The sequence below is a fragment of the Eumetopias jubatus genome, unplaced genomic scaffold (genome assembly GCF_037043125.1).
Source record: "Eumetopias jubatus isolate StellerSeaLion01/CBP00866 unplaced genomic scaffold, mEumJub1_p1.0 scaffold_10, whole genome shotgun sequence".
NCBI classification, from domain to species: domain Eukaryota; kingdom Metazoa; phylum Chordata; class Mammalia; order Carnivora; family Otariidae; genus Eumetopias; species Eumetopias jubatus.
In genome coordinates this window covers 43,927,047-43,943,353 of record NW_028274816.1, presented here as the reverse complement: position 1 = coordinate 43,943,353, position 16,307 = coordinate 43,927,047, and the positions used below count along the sequence as shown (strand labels likewise).

Below are 16,307 nucleotides of genomic sequence, written 5' to 3'. Positions count from 1 at the left end.
AAATACCACAGCAAAACATGGCGTAGGTGAAACTGCAGGATGGAATTCAGGGAGAGGATTCAGAAACTGACGTGTCAGAAGTATTTGTCCAAATACAGATTTTTGCTTTGTGTTTTGAGTAGTCCTACTTTGGGAAAGTTGAGGGATTCATAGCAGAAGCAGCCTAGAGACCACCTCTTTCCTGACACTCACGAAGACCTAAGACCTTTGTCCAGTTTATGTTGGGTCTCCGGGAAGGGATATGAGAAGACATGGATGTCTAAACAAGACAGACAGACAGAAGGAGATAAACAGAAAAGTACGGCAATTTCTCCAAATCTAGGGAGGGTTGACCCATAGTCAGTTCTCCCGAAACAACCCCTGGAAGAATCCCAAAGACCCATGTGGAGTGTGGAGGAGGGGAGCTGTCACACTCATGTCCTCTTGCAAAGTCAGGCCCACAGCATGTCAGCACAAACCAGGGAGGACCAGAAACAGGCTGGATGCTCCCAAAAGCCCTTGTCGTGTCAGTACCTAGGAGCTCTTCTCATCCTATGGGTCTGTGGAGCATGAAGCTTAGACATCGCTCCTAGGTGTTGGTGCAGGCCTTTCACCCTTCTGCGCAAATCAAGAAACCAGAAAAGTCCATTCTAACCCCTTCTTACTGACTGAACTCATCAAGGTATGTGAATTCGTCTCCATGAGCACAATCTCATTTCTGCTATGGGAATGAAAAGGCTAGCCCCATGATTAAGCCCAGGAACACAAGCCCTGGGTACTGCGTCATATTTTGATTATTGCTGAAAAATTAGACCTTGCATCACTAGGGTATTTCGCACCAACCTTTTCCCAGGCTGCCTGGTGGGTGAAAGGCACATGGCCTTTGAATGTGTGTCTCCTTCCCTCCCGCCTTGCCACCTTCTACCATACCATTCAAGCTGTAGACCTTGCAGATCACATTCTCTGCCCCCCCACTCCTCCATTCATTGGAAGGCCCACCCCATGGCAGTTCTGCCAATGAGGCTTTGAAATCCTTCTTTGTTAAAAGCGTTTCCACACAGGTACATTTTATCTTATCAAAGAGCATATACACCCCAAGAAAGAAGAGTATTCATACTGTGCCACTGTACTCTTCCAGCCTTAAGGTTTAAGCCTCTCAACCAATATTGTTTTTTATTGGAAAAGCCCAATGACCAAATATGACCGCAAAGTTGAGGCAAGTGTGGCCAATGATGATGAAGGGGTCTGCTCTTGTGCAGGCACAGAGCAGAGCTCACACCAGCAGGAATGAACAGGTGTCTCTCTATCGCCCGCAGCACATTTGTCTTCCTGGTTAGCTAACATCGAAAGAAGGAGCATTTTCAAAGTTTAATAGTTGGGTTGGAGGCCAGGTTCCTGAGAAATGTACTGCACCTGCCATGCACAGTCTCAAAAAAATAGTTTTTAAAAACTGTTACCTGAGCCTGTTCAAGGGGTCATGAATTTTGCTACGTATGTTGAAACCAAAGCAGTGAATATCTCTATTTCTAACCAGACACAACGTGTCTATATTTTTTTTTCAAAAAATGTAGGAGCCTACTTTTATTGGATGTAATTCAATTACTTTTTTTCCTATCCCATAAAAAAAAATAACTCATTCAAATCAAACCAAGACTCCTTTCCATTTTTGGCCTGTTGACAGCATCTTTTGTACCCAGCTAAGCAGTCTTTGCAGTATTTGGCACGGGTCCTGCTCTGAGGGCAGGATTTAGAACAGATGCCGAATTTCCCGAGTCGGGACGCTACCGAGTTCTCTGCTGATTACTAGGCTGCATAATTAGATGTGACAGCCCGGAGATTCCTGGCCACAAACCACTCCTAATGGGGGAAGCCGCTCTGATTCTCTTGGAAGACACCCCTCTGCAGAAGTGCCACACATTGGAAGTTCCTCTTTTAACCCCATAATTCCTCCAGTGTACGTGGCCACAAATCTGGGGACTCAGGGAAGCCAGGCCAAGGTCGGTAGCCTGAAGCTGCTAAGTACAGGGACTCAGCATCTATTGGTGTAGCCTGGTGACATAACTTGGTGAGAACCCTCCTTTGCTGCGCTGAGCTCAGTGAAATAGATGAGCACAATTGATAGAGCAGAGCTGGGCCGATAAGCAGTGGTCTATGCAGAGCATCCACCCTGGCCATGCTGAGACCACTCACAGCTGTGGCAGGTCCAGGACCGAGGCTCTGCTCTCCCTTGCTCAGTAAGCATAACTCTGTTCTGTGGACACTGATGTCCTTGACCACAGCCACTCTCCCCTCCATGGGTCCCACTGGGTACAAAGGCAGCTAGGGCAGAGAAGAGGGTAGAATCCGCTCCCATTCCCAGACAGGAGCCTCATGGTGCAGAAAGGCGAGTTTGTGGCTTTTTAGCATCAACAATCAAGCCACGCCCAAGCCACACCGCATCCAGCCCAGGTGTAGTGTGGGGCAGCCAGCAGGCTCCAGGGACTGGAGTGAAGCCACAGGTTTCCACCCCTCCAAGGAGCTCACCTGAACCAACTAGGGAAAAAGGACTACCCAAGGGCAAAAACTACATATCACATGTGTCTCTCCTTAAAACACAAAGACAAACTCCTTTTGAAAAATAGCGGGTGGGACGCCTGGGTGGCTCAGTCGCTAAGCACCTGCCTTCAGCTCAGGTCATGATCCCAGGGTCCTGGGATCCAGTCCCACTTTGGGCTCCTTGCTCAGCAGGGAGCCTACTTTTCCCTCTGCCTGCCCCTCCCCCTGTTTGTGCTCTCTCTCTCTCTTTCTCTGGCAAATAAATAAATAAAATCTTAAAAAATATAGCAGGTGCTACAGAGCTAACTACTTATTTATCTAGAAATTTCAAGGTGGGGGGAAAGCCTCTGCCCATAGAATCACCCAAATAGTCACTGGGCTGAGAGGTGAGATGCTCAGATTGGCAGCAAGTATTTGCTGTCTCTTGATAGCAAATTTCAGAGAGAGATCATTTTCCACAGGACTCAACAGTGTGTCTTTACCTGTCTTTTGTTGAGCACAGGTTTTCTTTTCAACCCCAAGCTCTCCTAGGGAGATGAGCAGGTCAGATCATCCAGAGGTAGTGGGTCCTCCAGAGCCCTTTCCTCCCCAGGGAGCCCAGAGGAAGCCTCCAAACAACCATATTGTGCTGCCTTATTAGAGCAGGCATGCTTCTTTTTAAAATCAAAGAGTAATAAAACACAGAATTAGTAACGTGCAGCAGCATTATTTTTATTCGTCTATAGATTTCTAATTAAAAATATGGCATTCTTAAAAATTGCAACATAATATACTCAAGCCTTTCATTTCATATGCAAAGTGTTTGAAAGTCTGCAGTCCCTGTGAGGTGGTGATTTCAAAAGGAAGGGTGAGCCAACAAAAGAAAACAAAAGTGAAGTCATAAGTAATTTCTTTTAAGAAAATGTATAGGGTACACTAATTTGAAAGAAAAGCGATTTTGAAATATAAAAGGAAATCTAGAAAAACGAAGCATTCAGCTTTTTATTGCACGGTGTTGCCAATAATATTGTATATGTGATTAAAGATTCTTTCCGCAGCTGCTTAAGCCAATAGAAATTGAACTTGCTGGAGTACAGCCTCCCTCCCACAACCCTGCCTTGACGATGGGAGGGGGTGGGAAGACCTCATTGTTATTGGGATTCAAGTGGCATCGTCATTAAAGAGGTGACTACAAAGGAGGTATTTAAGAGCTTCAGGGTTGGCTTGCATACTGAAGGTTGTCGGTCTCCAAACAGTGCATCACAAAAGAAAAGTTTAAGGAGCCTGAGCTCTGTGCTCCAGCTGCAGGAGGAATGGAGGGTCCAGTAGAACAGATGTTTCCTGCAAGTCACTGCCTCCATCCCACGCATGGTTTAGAAGATATTCAAATTCTGCTTGGCACCCATCCGGAAGCTTTTACTTCCCCCTTTCTCTTGCAACAGTTGTACGAAAATTGGTCTCTGTTATCTCAAAGCAGTAAAGGCAGGGACGGTTTAGAGCCTGGATCTCAGGGCCAAAGACCCTGGACCTAGCTTTCTGCATAAAGCTTCCTGACTCCAGAGCCTAGGGAAAATGCATTTGCCTGTGGGAGCCCTGGATCCAGTGGGGCAAGGGGAATGCAAACCTCTTGGCTTTGATCAGCACGGCTGGGGGTCTGCCCCTGAAGCCTTTCCCCCTGGACATGACTTTGCAAGGAACTTCTTCAACTTGAAACTTCCATTGAACTCCTCTGGATGACGTTAGCCATCATATGGTTTTGATAATATAAAGCAATATGTTAATGTTCAGGCCAGTAAATGCTGTGTTGGAAACTGAGTTGGCAGGAACAGGTGACCTCGGCACGGCTTGCTCGGAGTCTGTCCAGCTTTGGCAGGCTGACCGCAATGCTCCTGGGTCAGACCGGGCAACCTGGGGCACTAAAGACCAAGGAGTTATGCAGACTGAGATCCTGGGGGGTGGGAGGGCAGTTCTTTCATGTGCGAGGCGCTGGGGTTGCTGCTTCTCAGACAGAGGAAGAGACATGAGTAGACACTCGCAGCTCAGGCTGGGAGGGGTGTGCACCTCCTGTTCTCACCCAGAGCACACATGTATGCTCCGGGCCACATGTATGACCACACACACACACACACATAGGCCTGTGCACAGAAAGCACACAAAATTTAATAACCCTGCTCTAGCTACAAATTAATTCAAATCTTGTACTCACATTAAAAATGAACTCTATTTTATGTTGATCATTAACTAAGAATATTTCACACTGGAGATTTGTCATATTAAGGAGAATTGAAACCACTTATATCAATTAAATGTACAGCATTATACTTAATCTCAGCAGAGATTACCAAAATACTCTAAGCATGATTTTACAGAAATGTAAAATATAAATTAGACAGGGGAATATTGGTCTCCACACACACACGCCCCCTGCCCCCTCTCCTCTCTCTCCCCTCGAAACATGGCTGCCTGCAAGTTGATGGGACTGAGGACAGTGAGCAGTATTTCAGCAAAAACCTCCTGCCATCCCCGGCACCATAAAAATCAAGGCTAGAGTAAGTGCTGGTGTAGACGGGAGAAAGAAGGTCAGTTTTAGCTTTTGAGGATTAAAATGCTGGCTGGGAAAGAACATAGCAATGAAGGAAAGAGGTGCTTTCAAAAAGGCTTTACAGAAGGACCAGAGAAAGGGACTCAGGTGGGGCCTCCTGTAGGAAATACTGGAGCAGAGCACTTAGCTTCACCCACTCCTGACAAATGCAGAGTGACATGCACTCTTCCGAAAGCACTGTTGTCAGGCAGCTAAAACCTCACGCGCTACCACCAAGCCATCCCCACCATGGTGCAGGCTGCTGCAGATCTTACCAGCCCCTGAGAGATGCAACCCAGACCTGGCTGCCACCTAGAAAGAGACTCCATTATTCCTGCCAAGCCGGGAAGAGCTGGCCTTTTGTCATCTAATTTTTATTCCAAATTCTAATTTCAGCTCAGGTGTCACCTCCTCCAGGAAGTCTTCCGTGCTGCTCCAGGCTGAGTATTGTTGCTTCCCCAGTCTCTTTCGCTCCCTTAACCACACTGTATTCTCTCACCTGTGTGCAAACCTATCTCCTTTGCTAGACTGTGAACTGCTGGAAGGCAAGGGTGGAGCCTTATTCGTATTTGTAACTTCAGGGGCCTCGTGCATCCTGTGATGAAGCAAGGGACACCTGATTGTGTGAGCTGGCCCTTCCCCTGACAGCCCCTGAGAAAGCATCTGAGGAGAGGACAGCAGTGACAATAAGGGGGTGCAAGCTCCTATAGAGGTGAGTTTTGGGGCCCACACAGTGGGGAAGCCTGCATGAGGGGTGATGGGAGGCCTAGAGACAGATTCGGCCAGATCTCACAAAGACAAGATACTGTTGGCCCCCTCCTTTAGGTGAGAAGCTCCCTGTGTATCTGCAGCCAGCAGGGATTCCCCAGTACCTTCAGCAGAAGTGGGTCTGGTCACCCCTTCAGTATCCACTACCCTCTAGGCATTGGCCATGAGCGACATGAGGTCCCTGTCATTCACCCCCACCCCCCCACTTTGTGGACTTTTGGGTGTCTCTGTGAGAGAGAAGCAGTAAACAAGGAAATAAAGTCGGGAGGAAGAACATAGCAGAGCGGGCTAAGTGCCGTCAAGAAAACGTAAAGGGGTGATTAAGGAGTACCAGAAGGAGTACCAGGAACAGGGTGGGATGTACACCACCCACCCATCAGGGTGCTGGTGGGGGCACGGGGGGAGGGGGGTGGCGGGGGGTGGAGCTCGCTGACACCGGATGAGCAACAGCAGGTGCAAGGTCCCTGGGTGTGCGCACGCTGGCACAGTCTGGAACAAAATGAAATGACCCCTGCGGCCGGCGCCGCAAAGCCAGAGAGTAGAGAGGGCAAGGGCCCAGACGGCCAGGACAGGTGCACACGGGATCGAGCCAGGGCAAGGCAGTCCGCTCGCTCCCTCCCTCTGCCGTGCCCCTGACTGGGACTGTCACCTCCCCTGGTTGAGCCAGGGCAGCCGGGCCACCAAGACCGACTGGGCAGGGCTCAGGAAGGGGACCAGCAGCAACGGCGCCGGCGCCGGAGGCTACCGGGCTCCTGAGGAGTAACGCCACCTACAGGCATGCGCGTTTGCGTCTGCATTTCCCCAGCGCCCGAGGTCCCGGGAAGCAAGCGAGCAGAGGGTTGTCGGGGCAAGAGCCCTTTTAGGATGATGGCCAGGCTTGGATTTGGACATGCGTGATTTGACCACGCCGCACCTCCATGGAGGTGGAAGACTAGATACTGACCCCAGCGTGGAAAGAGGAGGAGGAAGGATGCCCGTGTCCTCCCCCGAGGCCCTGACTTCTCGGCCGTGAATGCTCTTGAGTGGGTTTTCGAGTCCATGGTGTTCCTTCCTCTTCACAGACTGGTCGGCCGACATCGGTCTCTGCCGAGCTTTGGGTAACGATGGACAAGCGGCCACCACTCTCAGGTGAGGGCTGCCAGCTCACCATATGTGCATCCTCGCCAAGGGAGACCCAAGGGCAACGCCAGGAGTGGGTGCGCATCTGCGCGATTCGTCACATCAGATGCTGCCCGGCCCATCCCTTCACTTGTGCTGCAGCAAATGTGCGCCGTGGGTAAGTCTGTGTCGCTTTGCTGGCGTTTTCTATTTTAGATGTTTTTTTAAATATATTTTTACGGGAAGAAATCTCTTTCACCAAGTTACTGCCACGAAATATTATAAAAACGACACGTACGTATGTCTTATATGTAAGATTACCAAGTAATCTTCGGCAAATTAGAAAAATCTGCATTTCCCATGCACGGTGTCAGGTTGTTATTTCATTTCAGGGTCTGTGCTTTTGAGCCCATAGATTTAGGAGTAAGTGACGTTTAGGAACAAACAGGGATTTGGGTAAGAGGCTTCGACAACGTGTTGTGAAGGCAGCGGTTTCTGTAGAAACCTTTCCTCCCTTTGTCCTCTCCTATCTGCAGGGTATTGACAGCTCTGACAAGACTTTGATTATCTAGTCGGCATGAGCCTGAGACTTGTCACTTGTCAGGTTTGAGCTGACAGTCCCAACGCTGATGAAACAATTGGAGGGAGATTGGCTGTGCGTGAGGAGGTTTGGGGTCAGCCACCCAAAGTTTTCTCTGTGGGGTGAGGAGGAGGGTCTCAACCCTTGTCAAGGGCTCAGAGGAGTCAGCCCAAGGAGTGGGAAGGGCTCCGGCCACAGGGCTGGGGACAGTGGCTAGCCGCTCGTACCCCCAGCCCCTCCTCCAGCGGCCACGGCGGGCCTGCGCAGGCTAAAGGCAGGAAGCTCCATGCCCTCCCCACATCGGTGGAACTGGATTATTTCCACCTCCAGCCTAAAGCTGATATTAGATTTCCCCTAATTAGGAGGAGAAAATGAGGCAGAGAGTTAGCAGCTGGTTGTAGCTGATGTGAGGCAGAGGAATGAGGCCATTGAAGAACACGGTGTTTATTGTCCCGAGCAAAGTGGAGTGTTATCAATTATTGTTATGCATCATCCATTAAGCCCTTTATTAGTGCTGGGCGCCTGGCATATATCACCTGTGCGAGACGGTTCGGGATGGGGGTGTGACGCTGGTCCTCTTACTGCGGCATTATGCGGATGCGCAAACTGAGCGCTTGGCCAGGTCACTTAAGAATGGCATGGGCAGTCAGCCCTAGGCTCCCGAACCTCTGCTCTGTGCCCTTCACCAGCAATCGGTACCCCTCTAACCAGGGATCACAAGCTGAGAACCTAGGCCCATGACCCATGTTTTTGGACCAGAGTGGTGGGCGATCCCTAAATACACGTGTGTATTTAGATGGTGTGTACACACACCCATCTGACCCGGTCTCTGCCCCTCCCTGAGCTGGTCACTCACCAGCATCAGTCATCTGTCCCCAGAGCCTTTCCGCTGGTGACCCTGATGTTAACTCGGGACTCCAGGAAGCCACGATCCTCGACTCGGCTCCAGCAGCACCAGGACCAGCCCCAAGGCTTCTTCTCTGAGAAAGAGAGCTTCACGGAGTGCTCGAGGGGCCAGGCCCCCCACTATGGGTCAGCCACCCGATCTGCGGAAAGCAGAGCCTCTGCGGAGTGGAAGAGATGTCGCCTTGGCTCAAAGGAGAGCTACCGCTACCTTCCCGCCTGCTCTGCACTTCCAGCCCAGCCTCCACACCGATCTGCCCCAGCCTCCACTTTAGGAGCGGCCCCTGCCCTTCCATAACCCACCAGCCCTTTCTCTGGACTCCAGGAGCCCCGCACCCGCCACGCATTAACGAGAGGTGCCCTGCGGAGGAGGTGAGGAGTGGGTCCTGGGCACAGGGAGCCCAAGGACACGTCCTATCCTGGGAGCTGGTGAACCAGCAAATCGCAAGGGCCTGTGTCTGGGGCTGCTGAGGAGCACCCCACACCACCCATCCCGCCACCTACAGTGACTCTCTGCACCTGTGTCCTGGGTCCCATCCACCTCTTTGCTCCTGGAGTGCAACGGTTGGCTGCCTCCACCTGGAGTCTCCTTCACAGAAAATCTACTCATAGCCAATGGTGTGCACATGGGCTGTCCTGTGTGGGACAGGGCAAAGGTTTATCGTGTGTGAACACATAAATAACACTGAAGACGGCAACGATTTTAGCTCTCACAGAATGAGGAGTTTTTCCAAGAAGGCAGACTTCTTGTTTATAGAAAGGGACACTAGGGTCTAAAGCCCCCTTGCCCACCCCGGCCACTCCATTCCCCTCCTTCTTAAAGAGCGTCTGCTGGCATCCCACTCCTTTTGTCATATTCACAAATGTACGTAGACAAATACATATTTTTGTAGAAAAAAATTTGTGACTTTTAACATACATTTGGTCAAACCAAAACACATTTCCCTACCAGACTTTTTTCACCCAGCGTATGTCTGGACGCCTCATCAATGTGAGTCCATATCCATCTCCTTCTTTCTAATTCCTGTATCGTGCTCTCCAGTAGAGCTGCATTCACGCTTGTCTAGCTCTTCCTATATTCATGGACATATCGGCTGTTTTCAGTTTTTCACTATTCTAAAAATTTTGCAGTAAATATTCTTGTACTTCCCCTCATATGCCCACGGAAGTATATGAGATACGAAATGTGAATTCACCAAGTTCTATGTATTTTCGTTGTTAATGTCTCCTTCTGCCTCCTTCTCCAACAGCCCCTGATCGGCTAGCATCCTCACTGGCAGGTGTTAGAGCATCGTTTTACCTAAGCCCGATGGACTGACTTTAGAAGTGAAATCAGAGAATGCCACACCTCACTCAAGTAGGTAGCCAGGCTGACGCCATGTGTGAGCAAAAGACTAAATCCTTTGTGATCCGAGGCAATGTCTCTGGTAAAGGCAGTACTGAAGTCAAGGAGTGCACAGGACATGCAGTCATGAGTGAGCAACTGTCCTACCCAACCCCCTCAGGTGAGTGAAGTGCCTGAGGCCAGACCTGGAGGAAAGGTCCCTATTGGCCAACCTCTGCCCAGACCACCCCCCTCCCCCCCGCCCAGGGTCTGGGATGGTGGAGAGCACTGTGAGTGCAGAGAGGACTTCACAAAAGACACACACCCCAGCTAAGACTTGGGGAATATCCTCACAAATAGGGAGTCATTCATACGACAAATACTTTTCAGACATACCTTCCTACAGCTTACATTCTGGTGGGAAAGACGGACGATATAAAGAGTGTGATACGTAAAGATTACTACAACTCCTTTTCTGTCTGGACTGGTTCAGGGCTGGTTCTTTCAGGAGACTAAGGACTGTCACAGGGAAGGGGTCGGGCTGCTTCATGGACATGGCACCTCGCCACAAAACTGTGGCCGGAGGGCAGAGCCCCAGGAAAGCTGAGTCCAGAGCCCTGCCCCCCATAAAGACAGACTGAAAACCCAGCGTGGGCACACCGATCCCCACTCCCAGCGGCTCTCACACGCTACCGACATCGATGCTATCATCGATCAATGCCCCTTCCGTAGAGACCAGGCCACCTCACCATGGGCAGTTCTGTATTCAACAACACCCTCCGTACCCTGAATTCCCAAGTTGCCTGGCACTTTGGAAGGATTGGTAATCAGAATTCCCTTAATCCAGGCTTATCCGAGGCATCTGACCAGCAGGTGTCCCAAAGATTAACTACATCTGACTATGCATATCAATGAGGGAAAAAAATTAATGCCTCGTTAAGATCCAAAGCAATGAAAATCCACAGCACCTAGATGTTGAAAATCAGGCCAGAAGCCTACATGCTCTCTCCTGCACAGCCGTGCGTGCGGCTTTCAGGAGGCTGACACACGTTCTGTGGAAGGACACGGTGCATTTGCTGTGCAGCACTGGTTGTAAGCAGAAGGTGAACAGTGGTTTTGTTGCACACGTGCTCACACTTACAGACACACGCGCGCGCGCGCATATAACACCTGCACAAACATGCCTTATCGATCTCGTTAAAACAAAAGAGGTGCAAGCAGACTTGTTCTAGTGGAGGAGGAGGTGGAGGGCTGGATAGGATGCTCTTTACTTCCACTTCCAGTACAATACCCTCTGAGGTCCCCCAGCAGCACCCTATATGGCTCCAGCTGCAGAGATCAAAGAACATTGGCCCTGCCAGGGACATCTACACTCTGACCTGCTGAGTCGACCCCACTAAGGCTGGCCAGCTCATGTCCTCTTGACATGGAGACTAGCCTGGAAAGTCCCCAAGGCTTTGATGTCTCAATTACCTGAAACTTTCCAATCCACCCCAACTTCAGTCCTCAGGACTATGAGTCTCCCCAAGCTCCTCCTGGCCACATGGGCCTTACCTCCCATTGACCCAGTTTCTTCTGGAGTGCTAAAAGAGGGAAGGGGTCTTTGTATTTCTAATACAGAAGGACATAGGAAAAGCCAGTCCATTCATACCCTAGAACCACACCTGAAGTTGGACCCAGAGACCAACTACAAGAGGATGAGAAAATCAAAGGGCAGAAATGTGATCACACTTACAGTATGCTACCTCGTCGCCCAATCCAAGGAGCTTTGCCAGACTCCAGACTGGGAACCGGGATTAAATTGGTGAGAAAGTTGTAGTCTCTGGCCCCAGAAGATGGTAAAGAAGGTAGGCATTAACTAAGTCAAGAGTGTTAGAAGCGGATGGAATCAGAGCTGAGGTTCTGAGATGCAACTGGGAGAGGTGAGGCCTTCCAAGAAGGCTTCCTAGGGGAAGTGCCACCTAAGCTGACACCTGAAGGATGAGTAAGAATCAGGCAGGTAAAAGGACGGATGAGAGAGGGAAGGGGAGAACAAAGCCAGACAGGTGTCCCCGCAGGATGAAAGCTCAGTGTGCCGTCATCAGTCAAGGCTTGGCCAGACCCATGTGGAGTTTGTGTGGCCTATCTGGCACCTCACGCAGAAGTAGAAGGAACAGTCCTGCCCCACAGGGAGCTCCCAACCAGCTAAGGAAAACGCTTCCTATAAAAAGGCTGGAAGAGGTAAGACATCTCTTTCTGCTTTGAGAATTCTAAAACTCATGAATCAAGGTTTCTGCCTCTACTATTTTTGAGCATCTCCCCTGTCCCGGGAAGGGGCCAAATGGGGCACCAGGTGCCCGTGAGAGATGTCCTAGCTCCCTCCCCTCCACGTGGACTGTGTCTCCTCTTTGCCCCCAGACCTCCTTCAACCCTTCCTGAGGACGGTGAGCAAGCAGATGAGGACCCAACAGTGACACCAGAAGGGGGACTGGCACCCCCATGGTCTAGAATTGAGATCCCCCAGATAACACACAATGATTGTGGAAAGAGCTGCCAAATTAAAGATGGTTGGTATTGATTCCAAAAATACTTTTGCTTTCAGCAAAATACATCTTTAATTACTTTCCTACTAGCTGTCATTTTTCATAAAGCAGTCTAGACGGCTCGTGCCAAATCATGCAAAGACTGTTTTCAATGAGATGCCTTTCCTTAATATCAAAGATCACAGAGGGTTTTTAAAAATCCCTTCCGAGGTGACGTGTGACACAAGTCTAGCAAACATGTCACACGTGCAGGAGGGACAAGGTCCTGGGCTCTAGTCATAATGAACGGGAGGTGAGGACACTGTATGTGAGTCCCTTTGGCATTTCCCATCTCTTGCGAGCTCTTCCATGTCATGGTCTGAGCAAAATATACATATCTATGCAAATAGCATGCACATGATTTTTGCTTTTTCATCTCTGTCGGTAATTTATTATCTATAGATTCAAACTCCCTTCCCCTCCCCCAGCAGTTTAATACAGAGATCAAGAGAGCACCTGTATACCTAGGATTGTAGAAAATATCTGTTACTCAAACAGTTCCTCTTATCCTTATTTATCTGAAGCAAGTTGCAAGAGAGCGAGGGGAAGGAAACAATTTGAGCATGTTCCCCCTTATAAGTTTGATTGGAAATGACTAAGACGAGTCGAGAGCCAAGGAAAGGAACTGTGGCAAAAATGCAGATTTAGCTTTCAGCATCAGAATCAACGTCCAAATCTAAAATTGATATAATTGACTGTTAATTAATTCCCTTGATATTTTCATTAACACTGGGGTGCAACAAGTATTCCGTGCCGTGCTTCTGAATTATTCAGGATGCCCTCGGATTCCCTGGCCAAGCAGCCCATGATTGATGCCACAGTCAAGAATGAGCTAAAAGCGAGGTTCCTTTCCACTGGACTGTCCTTGAGTGGGCGAGAAACTGGCAAGCGGAGAGGGCCACACTGAGGGGACGGAGGCAGCTGGAGAGAGGCCGAAGCCCCCTGCCCAGAGCACCCTCTGCGAGGGTGGGTCCGGACTGCCACACTTCAACCTTCAGGCTCCTCCAGTGTTTGCAAAGATAGGCGAGAAATCCTCACCAGATTATGGGGGCAAAATACATCAAAATCGCTATAACTTGAATATTTCAAAAGCTTAGAAGCTACAGCTTTGGAGAAAGAAGTGAGATCAGGTGGAATGCTGCAGAAGATGGCACAAGACCAGCCCCAATGCTCAGGACTCAGGGTGAAGACAGACTCTCCGTGAGGTTGCTCACCCACCGAGGCCGCTCCAGTGCTCCGTGCCCCTGCTTGTCTTCCGCAGAAGCTGGTGGTGGCTCGCTGACCCAGCCAGCATAGGTGCAGGCATGTGCATGCACTCAGTCTCTTCTCTCTCCCTCCCTGCACGTTATCCACATGCACTTTTTACCTCCCACCACCTGGGAGCTCCTGAAAGGTCCTTTCGTAACTGGTTTAGTGCACTTCAAGTGGCCGAGCCATGCTCTGTGCATAATTCTAACCGGTCAGTCCACTTCCATGAACATGTTCTACCTCCCGCCAGGGAGAGCTGTCCATTCCTGGGGTCAGGAGCATTAAAGGAAGGGGTGGCCAGGGAGTGGAGCTGACCCTCCAGTCCTGACCGAGGAGGCCTTCCCCAGATGGCTTCTGGGCAGGGGTGCCCAGTGAAGTCTCCCTCTCACTTTTACCTGGCAATTCCTCTCAGTGCGTGCAATGCCGAAGAACACTCCAACTTTCAGTAGACATCGTCTAACTCTGCCAGTCTTCCCGGCCCCTGGCCTTGCCTCAGTTTCCCAGGCCTAAGTTTCCCAGCCTGACAGTTCCCCCAAGAAGACCTTAGCTACCCCGGGCAAGACCTCCATCATACCTTGCACTTTGCCTGTTTATTGAGACAGACTGTTACTTGGGATGAAGAACCAGGGACAAACCCCCCCCTTTTTTTTTGCCATTTAAAACCAAAAGGCATATTAATCTCTGCACTACAAAAAAATAATACAAAAATTTTAAAAGATGAAGCAGTGAAAACGTTGTGGGGACATGGGAGCGATTGATGGGGTCTTAACACTTGGTGTAAGGCTTTCTTTTCAGAGGAGTGCTGGTTTAGGATTCAGGATAGAGTCCTTGCATGCGCTTCTTAATGCATAAGCAAAATCCAGTCATCCTCTCTTACCTGCAGGCTCACTTTCCACACTGCCCATTACCTGTAGTTCACAGCAGGCCAGGAGCTCACAACCCTCCTTCTGACGTTGGTCAGCTCAGCAGTAGCCTAACGCTATGTCACAGTACCTGTGTCATTCCTGTCAGCTCATCTCATCACGGGGGCATTGTATCATCTTACATCATTACAAGAAGGGTGAACACAGCCCAGTAAGATATTTTGAGAGAGAAAGCCCTCATTCACATAACTTTTATTACGGCATATGGTTATAATCATTCTATTTGATGTTTAGTTATTATTGCTAATCTTACTGTGACTAATTTATAAGTTAAACTTTATCACAGGTGCATAAATATGATGGACATACCTGTGATGTATAGATAGGGTTTAGGCACCCCCTGGGGATCTGGGAATGTATCCCCCGTGGATAAGCGGGGACAACTGTAGGGGTTGTGGTGTCCACCCTGCCTGGAACCTTCTCCCGACCTGTAGATGGGTGACGAGCTCAGCCAGAGGTCCTGCGTCTCCCCTTCTCACGACATTTCACCAGGCAGTCGGTGCCAGAGAAGGAAGGCACCTGGTTAGGGGGGCAAGTGTTTTGCCAGAGAAAGAAATCACATTCTTTGATCCCAATTGTTTATTGGAACTTAAAAAAATAAGTTTAAGAAGAGGACTCAACAAAATAAATTGAATAAAGTAAAATAAAATTCAGTTCAAGCTAGGGAAGAGCTTGTGAGTTAACATCATAAACCCTCCTTTGACAAGTGGCTTTCCATCACCCAGCAGCTCCATCGATGGCCTCGGGACGGTGGCCTGATTGTCAGCTGGCCGTTGAGGGACAGCCTCTTGTCGGGATGGCAGCGGATTGCCCTCCACTTGTTTGTAATGACAGGCGACAAAGAATGGCTGCTCAGAGTGATCTCTTGTTTTAGATGCTCGGCACCGGGACGGACCCTGTCTCCTGCCGCCCTCGGCGGAACACCCCTCTCCGGACACGGTCTCCGTAGGCCACGCCCCACCTTTGGCAATTTCCACACCAGGCCGGTTCGCTCCGGGTCTTCTGAGTTCCAGTAGATACCGTAGTAAAAATGATGAATACTTTTCTCCTTATGACTCACCACATTCCCTGCTCCGAGATTTTCTCTTTTATTGTTGCACTGAAACCATTTCCAATCATTTTTTTGCATCTGATCTTGATTGTCTTAAAAAATTAATCAGACACATGTTCACTATGTTTTTTATCCAACTCTCTCCAGAATGTTTTTTGACAATTTAGAAAAATGTTTTGAAAAATAGTAAAGGGAAATATTTAAGTAATTATGATCCTCACATTGCGAGGCCAAGTGAAGTAAGCTAATGCAATGGAAACATGTTCTACAGATTTGTTTAATTATTTTTAAGTACAATGCAGTTGCATTGCTCCGAGGGGAAGATTTATACCCTGGACCCTCTCTGTACTCCCCGCTTTGGGGGCTGTTCACCTCACCAAAAGGACAGCAGTCGGGCCCGGCAGTGGCCCGGGTTGGACCCAGCTTGAGCACTCCTCCACCCCGTAACTTCCTTCAGCCCCCACCCCAAACCTCTTTGAATAAACATACAATCGAAGTCAAAACCAGATGCCTGCTATGCAAAAGCATCTTGAAGATGCCTCAGAACCAGACTGTGGTCCCGAGGACCTCCCAAACACAAGGCCCGTTGCTGCCATTGCAGAAGTGGTGTGGTGTTGATGGCTTACATATGCCCCTCCAAGCAACCCGTCGACCTCGGAGCAGGCAGCTCAGCCATGAGCTCCTGCCGCCGTCGTCTTTGGCAAGGAGACCTGGGGAGGGCACAAGTCGAACGGGCCGTGGCAAAGACTGCATTCCACCAGATCACAGGGCCAAAGA

The 16,307-nt window shown here is 49.6% G+C and overlaps 1 protein-coding gene across 3 annotated transcripts; it reads left to right on the top strand.

Annotated features, from left to right (window-relative positions):
* Positions 1-5,714: 5,714 nt before the first annotated feature.
* On the top strand, positions 5,715-15,707 carry LOC148163194 (uncharacterized). Of its 3 annotated transcripts, none has more exons than XR_015769101.1 (3): positions 5,715-5,786; positions 6,904-7,118; positions 15,354-15,707. XR_015769101.1 is itself a non-coding variant. In XM_088027161.1 (3 exons), exons 2-3 carry the CDS (start codon positions 6,946-6,948, stop codon positions 8,719-8,721), a joined length of 495 nt encoding a protein of 164 aa, XP_087883287.1. In that variant the 5' UTR covers positions 5,715-5,786; positions 6,904-6,945; the 3' UTR covers positions 8,722-9,260. The 3 variants fall into 3 exon arrangements, 1 of the variants encoding a protein (XP_087883287.1); XR_015769100.1 differs by lacking the exon at positions 15,354-15,707 and adding an exon at positions 15,205-15,287; XM_088027161.1 differs by lacking the exon at positions 15,354-15,707 and adding an exon at positions 8,400-9,260.
* The last annotated feature ends 600 nt before the right edge of the window (positions 15,708-16,307 follow it).

Excerpts from the sequence above, each read along its gene's own strand:
- LOC148163194 (XM_088027161.1), top strand. The coding sequence starts at position 6,946 with ATGGACAAGCGGCCACCACTCTCAGGTGAGGGCTGCCAGCTCACCATA. Across the intron at positions 7,119-8,399 it reads GCAGCAAATGTGCGCCGTGG|AGCCTTTCCGCTGGTGACCC; the intron begins GTAAGTCTGTGT and ends ATCTGTCCCCAG.